Source organism: Cryptomeria japonica, chromosome 10 (assembly GCF_030272615.1).
Source record: "Cryptomeria japonica chromosome 10, Sugi_1.0, whole genome shotgun sequence".
Taxonomy (NCBI): Eukaryota; Viridiplantae; Streptophyta; class Pinopsida; order Cupressales; family Cupressaceae; genus Cryptomeria; species Cryptomeria japonica.
This window is the reverse complement of record NC_081414.1, coordinates 243,577,312-243,602,089: the sequence shown is the minus strand read 5'-3', so window position 1 is coordinate 243,602,089 and position 24,778 is coordinate 243,577,312. Positions and strand designations below refer to the sequence as shown.

At 36.9% G+C, this 24,778-nt stretch overlaps 1 protein-coding gene across 5 annotated transcripts in view; it reads left to right on the top strand.

The window, feature by feature from the left end:
- Window positions 1-24,447, top strand: part of LOC131066598 (protein MULTIPOLAR SPINDLE 1) — a 279,380-nt gene extending 254,933 nt beyond the window's left edge. For 4 of the 5 annotated variants that reach the window (XM_058001413.2, XM_058001414.2, XM_058001410.2 and 1 more), the window contains one exon: window positions 23,849-24,447. In XM_058001413.2, coding sequence (XP_057857396.1) covers window positions 23,849-24,051 — 203 coding nt within the window. In that variant the 3' untranslated portion in view covers window positions 24,052-24,447. Of the gene's footprint in view, window positions 1-10,601; window positions 10,792-23,848 lie in introns of all 5 variants that reach the window. The other variant, XR_009359175.1, reaches the window with a different exon arrangement.
- Window positions 24,448-24,778: the final 331 nt, after the last annotated feature.

Below are 24,778 nucleotides of genomic sequence, written 5' to 3'. Positions count from 1 at the left end.
ACATTTTTATCCTTAGGTCTAGGCACAAGCTCCCAAGTGTTGTTCTTTTCAATCTAATCTAGCTCTTCTTCCATGGCTCCAATTCAATTATCATCTTTACAGGCTTCAACAACATCTTTAAGTTCAACTTTAGAAATCAAACATATTTCTTCTGTAGCTAACTGTTAAAGTTTGATCAAATTTAGAGGTTATGGTATTTTAAAAAATTTCTATATAATATGTTGATCACAATGTCTCTATAATTTCGTCTTGGATATATATTAATATCAATGTAATATGAATATATATCAATCTGCAGAATTCTTAATATCGATATTAATAAGGAGATGCTTCAATACAATGAGATTGCAATGCAGATCAAAACTGTATATATAATGCTGTCGATATATCCTTGATCCAACGATTCCAAAATATATATATATTGCTGAGACTTGTTTAGCACTTATCGATTTCCGTACCTCCCAAGTCATATTGGATCGAATATAAATATTAATGAGTGGAGACATGTCCCTATGTCTCTACGTAGACATGTCTGTCCACTAAACACAAACTAATGTTGATCAACGTGTGTTGGCTGTTAATTATCATCGATACTAATATCGATTCATATTGTAATTTTAACCAAGGTCGATACTCATTATCGAACCGTAATGACATTAATATATATGATATCGGTATCATAGTATGCTATCATTGATAGCATAGTATGATATCGATATCAACAATGTGGATATCGATACTCAATATCGATGTATGTCTAAATTAATATCAACAATGTGATTAGTATTAACAACATGTTTAACATTAATGATATGAACAAAATTAACAGCATGAATAATATCATTAGCATGATTAACAATATTTATATTTCAATCATGTATATGATAACCAATAATCATAGCAGAATATAGAAGAAGGATAGAGATCAAATGCTCAAGGCCGGTAGGCCACTTATGCATTTGATTTCATCGATAGGAATAATCCAATCGAAGCTACAATTCATTAATACTTCCTCTTAGCTAGGGAGGATGATTACTATCCTCATGTAAACACAATAGATCCATATATTTTGTGGGAGGGATATCACCTCAATGTGATATCAGGAGTTATGGCATATCCACGAACATCAAGTCTAATGATATCCACCATAAATGATGTCACCTCATGGTGACATCAGGAGTAATGGCATGTCCACAAATATCAAGTCACGTGATATACCATACTCACAATATCCTTTTTGGTATGTACAATAGCATCAAGTCACATGCCTACCAAAAGAATATCTGCTCATGGCATATCTACGAATATTACGTCATATAATATCCATCATGAAATATCTCAGTAATATAACTCATTGTGGTTACTCACCACTCAGTTAATATCACTTAAGAGATGAACTATCATGACATGTCTACGGATATCAAGTCACATGATATCCATCATGATAGTAAGGTTTAACTATTGTAAAGTTGTTGCCTTACAACAGTAACCATAAGAACAAGTGTACATCATTGAAAGATCGTCACCTTTCAAGATGTTCACAGGGGCCCATGAAGTCATGTAATCACACACATGACCAAAGAGTTTACACATTAAACATCTTTCAAATATATTAGTACAATAAATTTATATTGTTGAGACTCAATCTTAGATAAGTTTACATTTCTACAATACCAAGCTTACCTCTAAAGTATTCCACCTTAGTTTTGGAGAGAGGTTTGGTGAGAATGTTTGTTGTTTGTTCATCTGTACTAATATATCTCAATTGAATAACATTTCTCTCCACCATGTCTCTAACATAATGGTAAGGGATCCCAATGTGCTTTGATCTATCATGGAACACTGAATTCACTGAAAGCTTTATACAACTCTGGTTATCATAGTGGACGATCGTGGGATCCAAGGATTGTCCAAACAATCCTACAAGAAGTTTTCTTAACTACACAGCTTCTCGAGCTCCCTTAGATGCTGCAATGTACTCGACTTCGGTGGAACTCCGTGCAACTGAAGATTGCTTCCTGCTAAACCAGGAAATCATGACTGATCCTAAGCTGAAGCAACACCCCAAAGTACTCTTACGATCAACTACACTTCCAACCCAATTTGAGTCAGTATATCAATGCGGATTTAGATCTACATTATTATATCTTAATCCATATTAAATTGTGCCACGCAGGTATTTCAGAATATGTTTTGCTGCAACTAAGTGTAATTGTCTTGGTTCACACATAAACTGGCTGAGTACATTTGTTGCATAACAAATATTTGGTCTGGTGTTGACCAAGTACATCAAGGACCCAATCATCTGTCGGTAGAGAGTGGAATCTGCTAATTCAGAGTTTGTTGTCGCTTCTTTTAACTTATGTAGATTTGTCTCCATGGGTGTAGACATTGGTTTACAATCCATCATTCCAAACCTTTTCAAAATGTCAATAGTGTATTTTCCTTGATTTAGGATAATACCATCAGCCTGTTGCCATACTTCTAAACCAAGAAAATAGTGTAAAAGACCCAAAAGTCCTTCATGTCAAATTCAGATGCTAGGTATTGTTTACACTTGGTGATGAGATGGTCTTCTCCTGTAATCAACAAGTCATTAACATAAAGAATGAGAATCAACATTTCACCATTTATTACCTTGAAGTAAAGATTCAGATCTGCATCATTCTTGGAAAAACCTAATCCTGAAAGATAGTTGTCTATCCTCTCATACTAGGCTCGAGGAGCCTGTTTAAGACCATATAGAGCCTTCTCAAATTTGTAAACATGAGAACCATTTCCATGTACCAAAAATCCCTCGGGTTGCTCTAGGTACACTTCCTCTTCTATTATGCCATTAAGAAAAGCAGTCTTCACATCCATTTGGTGAATCTTCCATCCCTTTGATGCGGCAATAGCAATCACAGCCCTGACAAAGATATATCGAGCAACTGGAGCAAATGTTTCTTTATAATGAATTCCCTCCTTTTGTGAAAAACCTCTGGCAACAAACCTTGCTTTATATTTTTCAATACTCCCATCTGCAGCATGTTTGATTTTGAAGAGCCATTTAAATGAAACTACTGATTTGGCTTTTGGTCTAGGTACAATGTCCCAGACATCGTTCTTAAGTATAGATTGGTATTCTTCTATCATGGCATCTTTCCAAACTTGATGTTTGAAGGCTTCCTCAACACTATAAGGTTCTGATTTGATGATTTCACTCATAAGTGCAACATAGCTGGAATATCTATTAGGTCTCTTGCTTTCCCTGAAGGTTCCTTTTGGAGCTGCAAAATTTTCAGCTTCTTGAATCATTTTCCTCCCCCATAGATGTCTTTTACGATTCACAGTAGGGTCTCTAGGCTCGTCAACAGAATCCATAGGTTCATTGTGATTATTATCTTCTATAGGTTCATGTGTCTCCCTCTGAATCTGAGAAGCATGATCCTCTTCCATATTTAGAGGAGACTCATCATCAATTTCATTAATGTCTTTAGATATTTTGAATGCAACATCTTCTTCAAATATTACATCCCTGCTTAGCTCAATTAATTTTTGTCCAAGGATATAAATTCTATAGGCTTTAGATGATTCTTTGTAGCCAATAAATATTCCCTTTTTCCTTGAGGGTTCTAGCTTGGATCTTTTCTCTTTGGGTATGTGGATGTAAACATGACAACCAAAGATTCTAAAATGACTTATGTCAGGTTTTATCCTTCTAAATGCTTCTTCAGGGGTTTTGTTATCTAGAAGGGAGCAAGGACATCTATTTTGAATGTAAACAACAATAGTACTAGAGGCTTCAACCTAGAAGGAGGTATGAAGGTTTTGGTCATGCATCATAGCTTTGGTTGCTTCTACAATAGTTCTATTTTTCCTTTCTGCTACCCCATTTTGTTGAGGGTTGTAAGGAACAGTGAACTCCCTCTTAATTCCAGCATTATTACAAAAGTCTTTGAAGTTATCAGAAATGTATTCCCCCCCATTATCTGACCTTAGGGTTTTGATTCTTTTGCCTGATATATTCTCTACTAGAGCCTTGAATTCCTTAAATCTTATAAGGACTTCATTAGACTCTTTACATTTCAGAAAATACATCCATGTTTTCCTAGAGTAGTCATCTACAAAAATAACATAGTACAAAAATCCTCCTAAAGAGGTTACTGTCATAGGTCCACATAAATCTGTATGAATGAGTTCTAATACATTTTTAGATTTACTTTCACTACTATGAAAGGTGCCCTTTGTGTTCTTTCCTAAGGCACACCCTTTGCAAGTTCCTTCATGATCTTGTTTTAGTTTAGGTAAGCCTGTCACAATTTTCTCTATTGAAGGCAATGCCCGAAAGTGAAGATGCCCTAATCTTCTATGCCATATCTCACTTGTAGTAGAAGATTCATGAATTAAGGCTTGAGGAGGAGTGCAAAGTTTGTATAGGCATCCATGTCGAATTCCTATGGTGTGAACTTTCTTTATATTTGAGTTCTTAGGCCATGCTAGAACTTTACCATCCATGAAAGTAATTCAGTATCCTTTGTCTTCAAGGGCTGAAATGGAAACCAAATTTCTCTTAATACCCGGCACAAACAATACGCCTGTCAGTTGAAGAAGGATTCCTGATTTTAGTTGAATAGTGCAAGTTCCGATTCTTTTCACAGGGTAGTTGGAATCATCTCCAATGGTGACTTCTTCATCTGAATTTTCCACTAGGCTATCAAGATGTTCTCTGAATCATGTTATATGTCGGGATGCTCCACTATCTATGACCCAAGTATTAAGGCTGGTAGATACCTGGCTTGATAGGGCTGAATAGAATACAAGTCTTTCAGAGTCCTTATCTGAGCTTGTTTTACTAACTTCTCTGCTAGGGAGGTTTGAGGCTTAGGCCTATCCGGACACTTCATTGCAAGGTGACCATATCTGTCACACCTAAAGCATTGTACTTTAGACATGTCCCTTTTTCTCTTGAATGAGCGTTTTCCATGGGAGTCATTTCCTTTCTTACGTGTGAAGTTGCCTTTCTTCCCTTTCTTATGAGAATTAGAATTTAAGACTTGAATCTCTTCATTTGAGATGTTTAATCCAATTCCTCTAGTTATCAGCGTTGACTCTTCTTGAATGCAATCGGTTTTTAAACGATCAAACTTAGGAAGTTTAGATCGAGCACTTATCCCTTGTATGAATGCTTCCCAAGATGTAGGGAGTCCATTGAGAGCCAACATTGTTAACTCCTTGTTATCAATTATGTGTCCAATGGTGGATAGTTGATCTCTTAACTCTGTTATCCTCATGAAGTAAGACATGATGGTTTCTCCCTTGTTCATCTTGACATGGTGGAGTTGTTATTTTAGAGAAAGAGCCCTACTAGTATTATTTATTTCATACATGTTCTCTAGAGTTGTGAACATTTGATATGATGTATCTAGTTTGGATATGATTGGAACTATGTGATCCTTCACTGCATCCACTAGTATCTTCATAGCCTTGTTGTTGTTGTTGTTGTTCGTCCATAGAAGTTTCTCATCATCTTCATCAGGTATAGGTATTGCCTTCTCCACAAATGTGTTCAAATCATGTTCTCTTAGTGCAAGCATGATTCTAAATTTCTAAGATACAAAATTTGCAGCTCCTTCAAGTCGGTCCTCAACTCTAACACCATTCACCATTTTGCTTAATATGAAATTCTAGAGAATTAAACGGTGGTTAGTTTGCCTCTCTTTATCAATCTGATCAGATCTTCCTTAACCTGGCTCTGATACCATGTTAAAGTTTGATCAGATTTAGAGGTTATAGTATTTTTAAATTTTTCTATATAATATGTTGATCACAATGTCTCTATAATTTCTTCTTGGATATATATTAATATCAATGTAATATGAATATATATCAATCTGTAGAATTCTTAATATCAATATTAATAAGGAGATGCTTCAATACAATGAGATTGCAATGCAAATCAGAACTGTATATATAATGCTGCCAATATATCCTTGATCCAATGATTCCAAAATATATATATATATATTGCTGAGACTTGTTTAGCACTTATCGATTTCTGTACCTCCCAAGTCATATTGGATCGAATATAAATATTAATGAGTGGAGACATGTCCCTACGCGGACATAGTCCATGTAGAGACATGTCTCTACGTAGACATGTCTGTCCACTGAACACAAATTAATGTTAATCAACGTGTGTTGTCTGTTAATTATCATCTATACTAATATTGATTCATATTGTAATTTTAACCAAGGTCGATACTCATTATCGAACCGTAATGACATCAATGCGACATTAATATATATGATATTGGTATCATAGTGATAGCATAGTATGATATCAATATCAGCAATGTGGATATCGATACTCAATATTGATGTATGTCTAGATTAATATCAAGAATGTGATTAGTATTAACATGATTAACATTAATGATATGAACAAAATTAACAGCATGATTAACAATAGTTATATTTCAATCATGTATATGATAACCAATAATCATAGCAGAATACAAAAGAAGGATAGAGACCAAATGCTCAAGGCCGGTAGGCCACTTATGCATTTGATTTCATTGATAGGAATAATCCGATTGAAGCTACAATTCATTAACACTAACCTTCTTCTAGTCATCACACCTTTATTCTTATCACCAATAATCTGATTCTCAGAATGATTCAATCTTACATACCTCGGAGTCTTTTGATTGTTTAGATCTTCAGGTTCTGTTGTGACATATTCACACATCGCCCCATTGCAAATGGGGACCCCTGCTTTTTGCTTTCTAGGGTTTGTTTTCTAGGTTTTTTAGGGTTTGGTCTGTTAGCCTTTAACTTTCGAGTGTCGCCAGGAGATCAATAGGATAGCAGGTTCTGCTTGAGTTAGGTCAAGTTGATGAGTGATGAAGTCTGGAATGTCCTGATCCTGAAATTTGGCTAAGTTTGGAATGTCCTGATCCTGAAATTTGGCTAAGTTTGGAATGTCCTGATCCTGAAATTTGACTATGTCTGGAAAACTGAAGAATCCTCCAAAAACTAGATTTTGCAATATAACTCCTGGAGGTCCGAAACCACTCTCAAACATCCTGAAAGTATATATGGAATATAACTTAAAGTATAAGAAATTTCTTATACTTAAATGTTATATTCCATAAAATGATCCTGACGGAGAGTCTAAAATGTCAAATTTCGCTCCTGACCCTTCCAAAGGGTCCAGAGCGAAATTCTCCTTAAGACATTTTAGTTTGACCCAAACTTAGAACCAACTCGTTCCCAAGCATCTTTGAGGGCAAAACACTTGTTTGGATGGAAAAATGTGAAAATGAAGTCAGGATTTTGGCCAAGATTAGGAATTTCACTCTTGACCCTTCCAAAGGGTCCAGAGCGAAAATCCTTATACACCTCAATTTATCACTTATCAAGACCAAGTTCCTAGTTTCCAAGGCACATGTGGAGGTGATTTTGAATGTTCTTGCCTTGAGAGGGAGTTGGATGATTTCAAAGATCAAGATTTTGCTTAAAAAGTGATTTTCGCTCCTGACCCTTCCAAAGGGTCCAGAGCGAAAATCAACCTAGGACTCATTTCTTGCCTTATTTGACCAAATTTTGATTTGCAAGGCATTTTGAAGGGAAAAGCGGACATGTTTGGACTTTGGAAATGTTTGAAAACCTTGAAAAAATGATGGATTCTAGCCTGGAAGAAGAATTTCGCTCCTGACCCTTCCAAAGGGTCCAGAGCGAAATTCATTATGAAATTCATTTGCCACCTTGTTTGAGCTTGAAACCTTGTTCCTAACTTGGAAAATGGTCTAACTTTGCCTTGTGAGATGGTTTCAAACTTGAAGACTGAGCAATTTGGCCTGGAATGAAGATTTCGCTCCTGACCCTTCTAGAGGGTCCAAGGCGAAAATTTTATTTGAGCTTATTTTTCACTGACTTTGGCTAAATTGTGATGTGCAGGGTATCTTGGGGGAAAGATTGGACATCATTTGATACATTTGAAGATTTGGAAGCGTGCAAAATGAAGATTTTTGGACAAGAAAGGTGAATTTCGCTCCTGACCCTTCCAGAGGGTCCAGAGCGAAATTCTCAATAGCTCCCATGTGGCAATGAAAAAGGTCAAGTTTTGGGCATGAGTGAAACAAGAACAACTCCCTTTTGCCTCCTGAAGAAGTTTCAACTTAAAAGAATGAAGAATTTTGCTTAAAACCTAATTTTCGCTCCTGACCCTTCCAGAAGGTCTAGGGCGAAAATCTTTATGGAGACATTTTTTGCTCAGTTTGGTCCAATTGGAGTATCAAAGGCAATGATGAAAGGTGGAAAGAGCACATTGAAAACCTTGGGCATGTTTAGAAGTGAAGAAAATGAAGGATTCTGGCCAGGAAAGGCAATTTCGCTCCTGACCCTTCCAAAGGGTCCAGAGCGAAATTCCTTATAATCACATTTTTTAGCCCTCCTTGGACATGAGACTTTATTCCTAGCACAGTGAAAGGTGAAATCCTACTTAGCAAAGAAGCTTCAAGGTTAAAAATGAAGGATTTTGGTCAAAATGGTGAAAATCACTCCTGACCCTTCCAAAGGGTCCAGAGCAAATTTTCTCAAAAAACACCTTTTTGCTATCAAATTTTGCTAAGTCAAGTAGGGGATAAGATGAAACACAGAAGGAATTGCCCCTAGAAGATGTTGATGTTGGAATAAATTATCAAAAGGTGGAGGAATTGAGCCCAATTGTGAATTTCGCTCCTGACCCTTCCAGAGGGTCCAGAGCGAAATTCCTAAAAAACACCTATTTCTTGCAAGGTCAGGGCAACTTTCTAGATTCTATCGCTTGAATGGGTGTGAGGAAGTGTGTTTTGCCCTTTGAAGATAATTGAGGTAGTCAAGAGGAAGCAACCAAGTCTGGAAAATGATTTTCGCTCCTGACCCTTCCAGAGGGTCCAGGGCGAAAATCCTCAAAGTCATCCTTTCTTCCAAATTTTGGAATAAACCAAGCTTAGACATGGGAGTGAGAGGGCATTTGGATTGCCTTAGAGTGGAAATGGATTGCCATGAATGCAAGTTTTGAAGCCAAGGAAGAAATTCGCTCCTGACCCTTCCAGAGGGTCCAGGGCGAAAATCCTAAAACCTATCCTTTTTTCCAAAGATTGGACTAGACCAAGCTTAGACATGGGTTTGAGAAGACTTTTGAATTGCCTTGGAGTGAAATTGGATTGTTAAGAATGAAAATTTTAAAGCCAAGAGGGAAATTCGCTCCTGACCCTTCCAAAGGGTCCAGAGCGAAATTTCCAATTCCTCCTATTTTCCTTGCATTTCAAGATGAAATTTTGGTTTTCAGGACTTGGATGGGAGAGAGGCATGATGTTCTATGCCTTAGAAGTAATTTGAAGTTAAAAAGCATGAAGGAATAAGCGTAAAACTCAAAAATCGCTCCTGACCCTTCCAGAGGGTCCAGGGCGAAAATCATAAAATCAACATATTCCTTTTAAGTTTGTGCTAAGGCAAGGATACACCAAGGTGGAAATGACCTTTAAGACCATTGATGAGTAATTGTTTGTTTCAAAAGTTGATGATTCTAGGTCAGAGAGGGAAAATCGCTCTTGACCCTTCTAGAAGGCCCAGGGCGAAATCCACATTTTCACTTAATTTCCTCATGTGAAATACCAAAATTTGAAATGCAAGACTTTAATTAGGTATGAACTCACCTTCCAGGAGATTTTGGAGTCAAGGAATGGGATATTCGGGACCAAATTGAAAAAATCGCTCCTGACCCTTCCAGAGGGTCCAGGGCGAAATCATCAGGAAGCTTCATTAAGCCTCAATCAAACCTTGATATTCCCCAATTTGCACTAAATTACCCAAATTCAAGACATTTGGGAGGTTGAATTAAATTCGCGTTAATTAAGGCATTGGCAATTTAATTAACTAATTTTTAGGCCTTGAAATAATTGAAAATCCACCTTGAAGGCATCACAATTAATTTTAAAATTTAAAAAATACAAAGTGAGCGCTCAAAATCATTATTGTGCCTTTACAAACAAGTCGGCCATCTTTTGAGAGGTATTTTATTTTATTTTTTGCCCTATTTGCCAAGTCGGCCTTGAGGGAAACTAGGGTGAGCGCCCTATATAAAGGAGGAGTGTTGTTTCAAATTTCAAATCATTCATTCATTCCTTCTAAGTGCGATTTTGAGGAGCAGATTGAGGAGCGAAATCCAGCAGATTGGAGGCGAATTTTTGCTAAGTGTTGGAGGCTAAAGAAGGTGAAGCTCTTTTGAAGGCTAATGGAGGCGTAATTCATCCAAAGGAAGACCACAATTCAACCCTTGTCCAGCAAAATCCGGTCTTCTTTCTTCATTTTCCAAGGTTTTATAGTTAAGCATTCAAGGGAAGGTATGAAGAATCATTTTGAAGTTCTTATTCAAGGCTTTTCATAGCAATTTTTTAAAAAAAAAGGGTCTAAGTCTTGAGAATTTGATTTCATTCATAATTAATTGAAAAATGAAGAATTCTGGATTTATCATGACATTTTCAAATTAATATCTTGAATCTTTCCCTTGAAAAGTCTTAATTTCTATGCTTTAAGGTATGATGCTCAAGGACTAACTTTAATCTTTTGTGTAGGCATCAAATGGCGACCCCCGGAGTCGGAAGATCAACTACTTGGCGGACCCTCATCAAAGAAGATCAAGTCAGGACAAGGACGATCTCCTCCAGTCCAGTTTCATTAAGGACGACCTTCTCCATCTATCTTCCAGTTCAGCATTTGAAGGAAAGCATCACCAAATTGAGAATCAACCAAGTATTAGACAAGGTGGCATCCTAATCATCATTCCTCCAGTCGGGTTGGTCCACCTCAGCATGTCCAGATTCAATGTACCTGACTCATCAAAGATGGCACTAACTTCGATGTACCTACCCCGGCTATCTATTGGTCGAATATTCCAGAGAAGACATGTGTCCAAATAATGCAATTATTTCATTGGTCAGAATTAAGTTTGTTGTAACAAACCCTAATTAGGGTTTCATTGTAAAATCTTGGCCATTGATCTCAAATTGATCCAAGCCATTGAATGGTATTGTGGGCACTATATAAGCCTTGGCTCTTCATTTGTAAAGGCTAAGAGTTAGTGAATAGGAGTCAACAATAGTTAGTCAGGAGTTAGAAGGTGAATAGTTAGAAATAATGAATAAGTCAGTTAATAGTATAGCAATTAGAGTAGAATAGAAAGAGAAGGCAAAGATTGTTGCCAAGATGTTGTTGTAAAAGGCTTGTAAAACTTCATTGAAGAAATGGTGAAATCTATGGGTCAATTCAACAATTTCCATGGTCTTTATACTTCTCAGATTTGATTTCATGTTATTAGATGAGTGGAAGAAATGTGTTTGATGGATGGTGAAATTTGTATTTCCATACTACTAGCAGTTTGTTGATTGCAGACTTGCCTTGTGTAGTCAACTGGAATCATTCAGCTTAAGCTCAACTTCAATTGTCGCTTCTTCACTGATATGCATCAACTTGATGGTGTCTATGCCTATAGCGATGATCTGAACATCATAAAGCTTTCCTCCGAAGATCGCACTAACCTTGTGGAGATGGTCCTGCGATGTCAAAACAAGACTTAGTTAGAATTTTATCAAAAATCAATCATTGCTCCTACATTTCTTAGTATCAAAATTAGATCCTTTCCTCGCCCTCATCCTTTTTTCCTTTTTTCAAAAAGTCTAGGCTAGTGAAATCTTGTGTTCCAGCAATATTCAAAGCGAATCAGACGTTTAGGTCGTCAAGTGTAAGTCCCCTTGTGATTCCAGCAAAATCACATCATACCACAGAGAGCTTATCCACACGTAGAGATCCTACAAAAAGAACCTTGAAGTCATCCCGATTGATCCTTTTCGCAACATCTTCAGCATTCGGAGGCTTTATTCAAGAGAGGATAAGGTACCCTTTAGGTATTTTATTCTGTGTTCACATGTGCATAAAAAGCACATCAACAGGTTCCTACATATCATCACTAGTAGAAGCAACATTCGGATTAACAGTCTCTACTGGATCATTCTACTTAGGCTCTTCAAGCTGAATAGGAGCTAAAACATGTTGACCTTCATCATAAGCTCTGATCTCCTTCCCAAGGTCTTTATCCACCTTCACACTTGCACTTTCAACTATCCTTCTCAGTCTCTTATTATAACACCGGTAGGCTTTGCTATTTGTAGAATATCCCATAAAGATACCTTCATCACTTCTAGCATCAAACTTTCCTATATCTTCATCTCTTTTGATATAACATTTGCTACCAAAAACTTTGAAATATTTCACAGTAGGAACATGACCAAACCAAATGTCATAAGGGGTCTTACCGGTATCATCTTTGATATGAACTCTATTGAATGTATAGACTGCATTGCTAATAGCTTCTCTCTAGTAGACCTTCGGAACATTTCCTTCAATCAACATAGTTCTTACAGCATCTAAAACAGTACGGTTCTTCCTTTCAACAATCCCATTCTGTTGTGGGGTCCTAGGAGCAGATAGTTGTCTTCAGATTCTATGCATCTCACAGAAAGAATTGAACTCACTGGAACAAAGTTCTCCACCTCTATCAGATCTCAGACACTTCAACTTCAATCCAGACTCAGTTTCAACTTTAGCTTTGAATATCTTGAATTTCTCAAATGCTTCTGATTTTTCTTTCAAAAAGGCAACCCACATCATTTTGGAATAATCATCAATTAGCAGCATAAATTATCTATCACCCTGCACACTTCTAACAGTTGTAGGTCCACACAGATTAGTATCCACAAGATCTAATAATCCATCTGATGTATATCGTTTACTCTTGAAAGAAATTCTTGTTTGCTTACCCAACTAACATTCCTTACATACCAGATTAACAGGTTTAACAATCTTAGGCAGATCTCTAATAGCTTGTGAAGAACTGATCTTGATCAATGAATCAAAGTTTACATGACACATTCTTCTATGCCACAACCAACTCTCATCTATCTTAGCAATCAAACAACTTTTCTCACTAGCATTCAAATGAAAAATGTTACCTTCAGTCTTAGTCCTAGATGCAATCTCTATACCAGAGGCATTCAAGATCTTGCATTTACCATCTTAGTCGTTCTCTCCGGACATCTAGAAGCAAAATGTCTTATCTTGTTACAAGAAAAACATTTCAAGGGCAACTTTCCATCATACTTACCGACACCTTTAGGTAATCTTTGGGCAATCAATGCTTCAAGCTCATCAAGCTCTCTTTCTTGCTCTTCTATCTCTCTCCTTTCTCTTTCATTTCTAGATATCCTTCACTCATCAGGATCATATTTCTGCTTACCGGACACAGATGTTGATGCCTTGAATGTTGTCTCTGACTTTCCATATGATTCTCCAAATTTTCTCAGCTCAAATGTAGCAAGTTTTTCAACCAACACATCTCTTGTTACTGTAGTTACACTCCGGATCTCATCAATAGTGACAACCTTATGTTTATAAGCAAGAGGCAAAGATCTCAGCACCTTAGCAACAATCTCATCTTCTTCAATCTTTCCACCGGCAGATCTAATACCAAGGACAAGCTCATTCATCTTAGCCATGTATGAATGTATGTTCTCATCATCTATCTTCAATGTCTCATACTTTCCTTTTAAACTCTGCAACTTAGCAACTTTCACTTGACTATCACCTTCATACAAGTCTCAAGCTTCACCCAGATTCATGTGCGGTCTGAAGTTCCATAACATTTGTCATTTTAGAATCAGTCAGGGCACTGAGTAATGCTTCCTTTGCTCTGATGTTATATTCAGCTTCCTTAACCTCATCAGGAGTGGATGGTCCATTCTGAAGAACAACATAGGCATTCTTAGTAATATTTCAATAATCTTCTCCAACACATTTCAAATGCACCTCCATTTGTCTCTTCCACACAGTATAGTTGCTTCCATCGAACCTCGGACTGTCCTTCTTGAAAAGAATACCTTGAGATCCCATCCCGGATCTCCTCAAGCGATTAAGTTTCTACCAAAGGATCTATCTCCGATACCAATTGTTAGGAGCAATCAAGAAGGAAGACTGAGAGGGGGGGAGGTGAATCAGTCTTCACCGGATCACAGCAAATTAAACTCCAAAACATAAATTGACAAACTGTAGCAATAACAAATAAGCAAATTGAGAGCACAACACATAACACCAAGATTTTGACGTGGAAAACTCGGTTAAGGGAAAAACCATGGTGGGACCCTACCCACAATAAGATGATACTCTGCAGTAGTATGTGAAAATATTAGAATGGGGAATGCACATGCATTCAAGCACACTGCCTAGAGTTCACTGCTCAAAAAATATATGCTCGGAAGGATACAACCCTCAGGGAAGTCTCACTGACTTACAATATGATTCGGACTACAATTCGAAAGGAATGAACTGCAATAATAGCATCTACAAATGCCTGATGACAGTTCTGGTTAAGAACAGTTGTTTGCCCTACAGCACCAATCTCACCTCAACACTTCACTGAATGATATATCCTTGTTCGCACATTTACCTCTCTCTGATAATGCAGACACAATACCGACACCTAAATTGCATAAGTATATCACCTATATATACAAATCATCAACCTTGATAACAAGGTTGGCTAAACCCTCAACTCTCAACTCATAATTACAAAAATTACATTACACGATACAAAGATCGATCACCGAACCAATATTATGATTTGCATTACATAGCATAGACCTAATTCACATTCCCAAATGATTACATCTACCGGAAATCCCGTCAAGATCAACCGCAACACGCTACACCACCAAAAAAACTGCATAACACGCAAATCATCACCGGTTCATAGAAATCACTAAAAACTCACACAACAATCAATGTGGATTGCTAAAACAAATAGGACACAACTAAAAACACCAACAAGCACGTTAGAATCATCTGGAACAGTTGCACCGACACCTCTTTTCAAATCTTCAACGATAAACGACTCAAAGCTCAAGAACACAACCAATCAGCAATTGTCACGAGGAAAGATAACTTGCGGAGCACCAAATCATGAACCATCTGAAATGAAGATACACAAGATCATCACAAACAATAATCGAAAGTCTCAACACAGGATTTGATCACACCGGAATATCCCAGAGGAAATACCGGATTCTGCAAAATAGTGATCAACAAAACCAAACTACAAAACCGGACCAAAAACTCTTTCCAAACTCACTGGAATAACTCACAGGAATATGTTGACATCAATGACAACAACATATCCTAGCAGCAGCAATGATCAACCAAGTCCAGCAATCTCCCCAATAATCCAACAAGGTTCAACCAAGGAAAGTAAAGCAAATCTTTCAGGTTGAGTATCATTTTCAGATTGAACTTCTTGTGTCCTCATTGCAATCTTTCTCCTTGTCTGTACACCTACATTTTTATCACCAATAATCTTCTCTTCTGCATGGTCTCTTTGTACAACTTTTGAAGGTGCCTTTGTGTCTTTCCTTGTTGGTTCGTCGACTATTGGCCCAATATGAATTGGTGTAGGTTCGTCTGAGTCATCTTCAGCTATTGGAGTACAAAGTGTATCCTCATCAAACTTTACATGTATGCTTTCCACAATTCTACGTAGCCTCATATTATAGCATTTATATGCCTTGCTTCTTGAGCAATATCCAACAAAGTATCCTTCATTTGATCTAGCATCAAATTTACCAAGATTCTCATCATCACATTTTATGTAACACTTACTTCCAAACACCCTAAAATGACTAACCGAAGTTGTCCTTCCTGTCCGTAACTCGTAATGAGTTTTGGAGCTATTTGGTCTCGGCTGCATTTTGTTTAGAATGTAAATTGTTGTATGAACATCCTTCCAAAATCTATCAGTTAATTTTGACTCATTCAGCAAGGTTCTTGCCATCTTTGGCACTATCCTATTTTTCCTTTCAACCACACTATTTTGTTGTGGTGTTCTAGCTTGTAGAGATTTGTCTTTTTCTACCATGTTTTTCACAGTATTCTTCAAATTCATCTGATGTGGTTCTCCACCTCTGTCGGACCTTAAACATTTTAGTCGTAGGTTCATCTCATTTTCAATCATAGGCCTAAAAGTTCTGAATTTCTCAAATTCTTTTGATTTCTCTTTCAAGAAGCATGCCCAAGTTATTCTAGTAAAGTCATCTATGAACAACATGAAATATCTTTCACCATTCCAACCTTTTGTTCTCATGGGTCCATATAAATCAGTGTGTATCAGCTCAAGTGGTCTTGTAGTTGAATACTCTTTAGTCTTGAAGCTCACTTTTGTTTGCTTGCCAATTTGACAATGTTTACATACAGTGTTTGATGGCTTTGTGATAGTAGGCATACCTCTTTCAGCTTTTTTTGAACTTATTTTGACAAGACTATCAAAATTCATATTTCCCAACCTTTTATGCCATAGTCAGCTTTCATCCTTTTGACTCATGAGACATTTGGATCCATTCCTTTCCTTGAGCTTGTTAAGTATGTATAAATTTCCATCTGTTCTATGTGCATCGACAATTACTCTTCCAGTTTTCTTGATATTACATCCTTTCTTGTGGAATACCACATTGTATTTGTTATCACACATTTGACTAACACTAACCTTTTATGCCATAGTCAGCTTTCATCCTTTTGACTAACTAAACCTTTTCCAACTATGGTAGCAGTGTCATTTGATCCAAATCTTATTGTTCCTTTGTAGGTCTCTTTAAATGAGAGAAATCTACTTTTGTCACTTGTCATATGATTTGAGCAGCCGCTGTCAACATACCAAGTACCATTCTCATCTTGTGCATGAAACGTAGCCTGAACAAGAAGAGACTTCTCTACATTTTGCTCTTCCTTCTTCACCTTCCATTCCGTTTTAGTTTCTTTCTTTTGATCTATTTCGCGTTTAGTGTTCTTTTCTCCTTAAGTATTCATTTTCTTATCTTGTTTGGGAGACTTAATACCACTTCTAAAAAAAATTCTATATGACCAAGATTGTTACATTTATAACATACTATAGTGAAATCAGCAAGAGGTGCAAACAGATTTTGACTCATGAAAGTATTCTTCTCATATCAAGTCTACAATCTATTGCCTTATGACCAAACTTATTACAAGAGAAATAGTACCCAGGAAAAGTGTTTGAACATGAATGCTTGTTGTTCCCTGGTAGGAGGTGATCTTGTGGATTTTCTCTTCTACTGACAATATTAATGAATCCCTCAATTTCCTTGTTTTCAGATTTATTTTCGGTTGTCATATCCTCCTTTTTTTGCAACTGATTGGATCTTCTCTTCGTCTTTCCTTTAATCTTCAACTTTTACAAAGACATCACTGATTTTTTTTTCTTTTTATCTGTCATAGTGTTGTTAGAGCATTGTCCCTTCTCACAGCCTAGCCCAACCAAGATATTAGATTTTCATTGTTTACTCAACATGTTATCCAAAATTTCAATGTTTTTGTCATATTTCCTTAGACATACTATCCTAGCCTCAAGTAGCTCACATTCTCTCTTTGGCTTGCAATTTGTCTGTCAAAGTATCCTCTATCTTCTTTGCTTCTTCAATTTTAGTTTTGAGAGGGATGATTAGTGCTTCAGATTCCTCAACCTTCTTTTTGTATTTTTTGATTCTATGCTCTTACACAATCTAGTTCATTCAATGCAGAAATGAGCTCTCCTTCCAAATCAACCTCAGCTTCTTCATCGGATCTATTTGATTCATTATCATTCTTTTCAGTCTCAACCTTAACAATTGCCATGAATAAGTAATCTTCATTTCCAGGTTTTGTGGCATCTTTAGCATCACTTTTAACATCTAACACTATCTTCTTTGGAATATAGACTTCTAATTATTTCCTTTCTTGTACTTGGGAGTTTTTGATTGATTTTCATTCTCCTTTTTATTTCTACATTGGGATGCATAACGTCCTACTTTACCACACTTAAAACATTTGAATGGTAATTTTCCTTTGTACTTACCTGATCCTCTTTTTAATCTCCTTACAAAGTTGGTCTCTTCATGGTTAATCTCGGAATCTTCTACCTCAACAGCCTTAAAAGCAGTTTCTCTCTTTGAAGCATCACCTTTTCCTATTCTCATTTCATATGGAGAAAGAGATCCAAACAATTCATCCATAGAAAAATAATTTATCTAGATCCTTGGCTTATTCAATAGCAGAGATTTTTGAGTCATACCTGGAGGGTAGAGATCTTAACACCTTCTTTACGATCACAACATCCTTAACCTCTTCACCGAGTCCTCTGATAGAATTGACAACTTCATCCACTCTAAACAAATATTCTGCAATTCTTTCTTCTTCCTTCATCTTCAATCCCTCAAACTGAGCTCTATAAGTCTACAATTTTGTTTGCTTAACTGTGTCATCACCTTCATAGATACTATAAAGTTTGCCCCAAATCTCCTTTGCAGTTTTACAGTGGATTACCTTAACAAATTCTAAGTTTGATAGTCCACACATTATGGCATTCTTTTCTTTTGCATTGTTCTCATATTCCTTCTTCTCATCTGGCGTAGATGGAGAATTGGTAGGGGGTGTATACCCAGTCACAACTGACTGTCAAATATCATTTCCAAGAGAGGAAATGTAGGATTCCATTCTGATCTTCCAGAAAGCATAGTTTCTTCCATTGAATAGTGATGCCTTGTTAGATGAAGCTCCTTCATTACCAGCCATGTGTTCAAAACCAAAATCTACCTTTAGAGATTAAGCCTATACCAAGGAACCTTTCTCTAATACCAATTGTGGAACACACAAATATACTAAGAGGGGGGCGGGGTGAATCAGTATATATACTTTAACTCTTTTAATTTCACTTTTTATCACTCACAGATAACTAATCATATAATGCATAAGAATAAGAAGATCAGTAACACCACATACAAAACCAAGATGTAGGTGGAAAACCCAAGATGGGAAAAACCACAGTGAGAAAATGTTGCTTGGAGCTACTATCCAAATCTAGCCTCACAAATGTATCAACTGTTTACAATTAATTCGAAGTAACCAACCTTCAAGAGACACCAATCCCCCAAACTTTATGGACACCAATCCAAAGGAGCACCAACCCCCTACAGTTTATGGACACCAATCCAAAGGAGTATCAACCCCCTTACAATAACTTACTCAAAATTTGGGACACCAATCCCTTTACAACATACAAGACTACAATCTTGATGTAATAAAAGTAATACCAAGAAAATGAATTAAAATGAACCTCTATAGTTTTGCTCTCTCTCTTCAGAAATTTGATTCACACCTTTTCAGCTCTACAACTCTCCCTTCTCTGCTATTCAAATCGATATAACGATATCTGCTCACACTCTATTCTGCTTCTCTACAACTTCTAGATCTTTTTTCTCAACACAATATCAACAAACATCCATATCGTTTTACATTCTATTTGTATGCTATGCATTCACCTCCATAAAGTCAATCGATACCACATCACAGATCATACAAGAAGTTGTTTGTATACAGATCATGCAGCATGATCTGTACATTTTTTCTATGTTGCATTAGGATTGTCCATTCAATCGGTTTGCACTTTGGTCTTATCATCACAGCATAGAGAATCCATCCCAATTTGTAACTGTCCAATTGCATTCAATAGATAGTTGTCTAAGTCAACTTGTGCAAGTTCCCATAATGCACTATTATCGTGCCAAAACAAATTCCTTCAAATCTTTTAAATCTGGACCGTTGATTCACTTGATTTGACAAAAATATTTGGTTGTTGTTGTCACCGTGGCGGCTCCACAAGCCACACCACATTTCAGCTTGTACACCCAACGTGTCATGGGACCACATTACGCTACTCTGGAGTTAAGCTCATTTGACATATTTTGGTAAGTGCGCAATAGCGCTGCAATCTAAGTCGTTGATCCTTCTTGATGTGATTGTGTCTTAACTATCTCGGCAGCGAGTTCTTTTCTGGCAGTGTCCCTTTACCGCGGTACCGCAGAAACTTGGTCGGAGATAGTTTCCAACTTGTGGGGCAGCGGTAATCTTCTCTTGCGGTCCTGCAGGATTCTTGGCAGTGGTAGTCTCTTAACTTGTGGGGCTGTAGTAACCTTCTCCCATGGTCCCACGGGATTCTTGGCGGTGGCAGTCTCCCGACTTGCGAGGCTGTCGTAAGCTTCTCCTACGGTCCCACAGTGGCAGCGGCAGTTTCTTGGCTTGCGAGGCTGCGGTAACCTTCTCACACTACCTCGGGTGCTCATAGAAACACGGTGGACATGTGGGGCCCACCATCCAATCGTGCCACTTGATTGGTCCACATGTACAGTATCATCCTGAATGGGGCCCTCAGGCAGGGTTGCGGAGTTAGCTCGAGCGAGCAATTTTCCCTAATTGTGGAATTGCGCGAGAATCATGACCGTTGATCACAAGAAACTTGCATGCCAAAAAGAAAAGACTAAGACCTACATGCGACAGGCTGGCTAATACGCGGGGCCGGTCAACGGACAAACTAAAAAGGCTCAAGTCATAACTAAAGTGACCAGAAACGGGTTGCAGTACGTCAACTCAGAAATATAACAAAAAAGTTTCAAAGGAGTTAAGTGTCGACACTTTTAAGGGGTAAGGTTTAAACCCAAAACAACTATGATAAAGAAAAACTGCCACCATACTGCCAATGCGATAACATGATGTGTTCAGCTCTCCGTACAACTGTTTGCCAAACGCCTTTCTATGACACTCAATTTACTCAACATTGACATCAATGACAATCCAATGCCAATAGAGGCAACTAGGTGGAATAATGAGCAAACAGACATTGCATGTGTCGAGTTTTGGTAATTTAACAACATCCCATTCAATGTGACAGACAATCCTTATTGGCTTAGTTTGGTTACCGCATTCACAGTTTCAGGATAGGGATACAAGGCCCTTTATCGCAAGGACTTGGGTGCAAGGTTAGTAACTTAGCCCACTTATTTTAATTTTTAGATGCAACAGTATATGTGGCAATAGGTAGAATCCTCTAAGAGAAACACCCCTCTTTTTTGGACACCTTGTGTAGCACATGTCCTTGACCTTCTTTTGGAGGACATAAGAAAACTTGATTGGGTGACACCAATTGTAGATGATGCAAGGAGGATCACAAAATACATCAACAATCACCCTTGGGTTCTTCACTTGATGAGAGAACACATCCAAGGGAAAGAGTTGGTAAGAGCGGGTGTCACAAGGTTTGCAACAGTTTTCTTAACGTTGCAAAGCATTCTTGGTTCATTGACGGCTTTGAAACAAATGTTTGTGAGTCAAGCATGGCTAGACTCAATTTATTCAAAGAAGCTTGAAGGAGAGGGTGTTGCATGCAGTCTTTGACAAACTATTTGCACAAAGAGTTGGAGAGATTGTGAAAGTAACTTCAAAACTTGAATATTTAATTTCTTTTGATTCAAGTCTCTCATTATTAATTTGTAACTTTAATGATTAATCTTTTTGTAATTTGTATTTTTCAATTTTAAGTGTTGAAGCCCTTGGCTAGAGTTCTTTGTTTGGTTGATGGGGATCAAACCCCAATGAGGGATGTTTACGAGGCCATAGATAGGGCCAAGGAGTCTATAAAAATTTACTACAAGGGAGACAACCTCAAATTTGATCCCATGTAGGAAATTATTGATAGGAGGTGGAACAATCAGCTCCACCAACCCATTCATGTAGCAGAATACTTCCTCAACCCTTGTTTTAAGTTTGAGGATTATTACTCAAATCCCAATGGAGAAGTTATGGAGGGCCTCACTACATGCATTCAAATGATGAAACCTAATGTTGAGATTAGAGACCTCGTTGTGGCCAAATTCCAAATTTACAAGGAAGCAAGTGGTGAGCTATTCTCTTTAGAGCTGGCCAAGAGAGGAAGAACCACCCAAACCCTAGGTATAATATTTGGAGTCTTTCACATGTGTCTTACAAGCTACAAATTTCAAATTTACAAGTTTACAAATTACAACTATTGATAATTTGATCAAATATGTTTTCATTTCGCTTTCTAACTCTTCAATATTTTATATTGCAAATGCTTGGTTGTGAAGTTAGGGTGGAAATACCCCAAATCTCCAAAAAATTGGCCTTAGAATCTTATGTCAGCCTTGTATTTCATCCAGTTGTGAATGCAATTTGGAGTCTTTCACATGTATCTTACAAGCTACAAATTTCAGATTTACAAGTTTACAAATTACAACTATTGATAATTTGATCAAATATGTTTTCACTTTGCTTTCTAACTCTTCAATATTTTATATTGCAAATGCTTGGTTGTGAAGTTAGGGTGGAAATACCCCAAATCTCCAAAAAATTGGCCTTAGAATCTTATACCAGCCTTGTATTTCATCCAGTTGTGAGTGCAATTGGAGCTTTTTCGAGACCATCCACACAAAGAAGAGGAGAAAGTTGGCTCAAAAACGTCTCAATGACCTTGTCTTTGTGCAATATAATCTTTGGTTGCGCACAAGGAAGGTAGAGGAAACACTAGCTAGTCTAATTGATTTGGATGATATAGATCCTTATAGTAATTGGACATCGTTGGAGCAGCTTCCATTGTTTACAAAGGATGACATCTATGATTTGGAGAGGTAGGCTATGGAGGAGGAGGGGGATGGATTTGGATTCACACTGGATGACATTGAGGAGGATGAGGATGATGAGGAATCATTGCTAGTGCTAGGAGAAGCTAGAGCTACAATCAGGATGGAGGTCGAACCACACAGCCAGTCGTGTCAAGCGAGAAGGCACAGCCACAACAGACTCCTAGGACTCTCCAGTTCTACCTTTGCCCTAGTTTTTACTAGAGCTGGAAAGAGGAAGATGTAATTGTATTGATGTATTTACTTTTAGTTTTACAAAAACTATTTGCTATTTTTCTTCCAGCCATTAACATTCCACATGAGGATGCAATTTTGTACCCAAATTGCATTTAAATCAATTAAATATATCTAGACTCAGCTTGTTTCTTTTGTGTGCTCATTTATCGACTCATTGGATGCATCTTCTCATTGAATTTTGCAAAAAAAATGTATTTCTAATTAAATTTAAGCAATTTTTAAGTTGCTGAGTTTTCGCCAAGTTTTTTTTCAGGCCTTGGTGATTTTTTGCTTTTGGCGAGTAGTTCAACTATGGTGTAATCTATGTGATTGCATTCCTCATTCAAAGCATGAACAATGTGCAACTAACTTAACCAGGGTGCAGTAGATACATACCATACCTCCAGACTGTCTTACTGTCATCAAACATGCTGATCCCATGTCTTCATTTGTGTCAAACAATCTCTCAAATATGCTGGTCTCAAACCATTTCTCTACCTCTTCAACTATACCAATCCATTTCTATACATGTATGATAGGTTGATATCAATGGTAAGTTGACATTTTGCACATATTGCCAACAAGAAGTTGAAACAATAATTGTTGTGATTGTCATGAATCATTAATTATATTTTTGTCTTGAACAAACTGAAATTAGTACTTTTTGTGATGAACCTTAATATATTCATTTTGCTCAATTGTGGCAAATGGTACAAAATCTGTTTGCTGGCAGCTCTTAATAACTTTGGAACATAGTTGATACATAATTATGTACAAAACAAAATCCATCTTTCTTGGATTTAATTTTTTTCCTTGAACTGTATTACTAGTTAGGTTCATAACAGATTTTTCATTACAATTCATAATATTTTCTTTTTGCCCAATTATGGTAAATGGCATAGTACTTGTTTGTTCGTAGCTGTTAAAATTTATGGATGGTAGCGGCTAGAATATTAAGCAGAAAACAAAATACATAAATTTGTAGCCACACTTATTACTTATCCGTTGTAATTTTGCAAAAACAGGATTACTTGAAGAATGGATAAAATGCTATTTGCAAGTGACGAAAATTGGACAGATGCTAGAGCCAAGGAACTCTCTTTATGCCACCTACATAGATAGGATAAGGGGGGAACTAGCAAAACAACTTAACAAGATTGCTTCTTCAAAAGATTACAACAATGAAAAAGATAAGTTCCTTGACATTTGGAGCTCAGTATTCGCTTAAAATGTCATCCTCAACTGAACTGTTGAAACAATACGTTGTAAAATATTTTTTTCTATAAACATTGTATCAATTTTTTTTTTGATTAACGCAAATGTCTCTTCATACTATATTAGAAAGGTTCCGATCCTTTCATACAAGCAGCAACAATGCAAATCGTCCGCGATGTACTCCCCTACATGAATAATGGAATCTAGAATAGCAACAAATAAGGGAGGTTGTATAATGCATGATAAGACATCTGCCTTCCCATAATAATTCGTCAAACAGAACAATTTTTTTCAAAATTCATAGAACTTTTAATGGTCATGGACATACAACATATGAGGTATAGCCTTTTCATCGATGAAGTGGCATAGGTATGACAAAAATCATAAAAATAAGCTTTCAATTTTCATCTTTATCATCCAAAAAATTACATTTTGTCTGCCATTGTTTTAATGTAATTTTTTTTCCTGTGGATACATTGGATCTTCCTTTGGGCAATAGTCCTTGCTTGTCTCGTTCTCAAAGTTAGAGGTTTTTTTTTAATACAAAATAAACAAACATATGTATGCCTCATCCTTACGCTATAATAAAAAATATTATTTAAAACACATTCCCTAATTTATGCCCCATCCTTATGCTATAATAAAAAAATATATATCTGAAACACATTCCCTAATTTTATCTCTTTCCACTAAATTTATATTATTGTGATCAAATTAGTAAAAGAAAATTAGAAATTGTC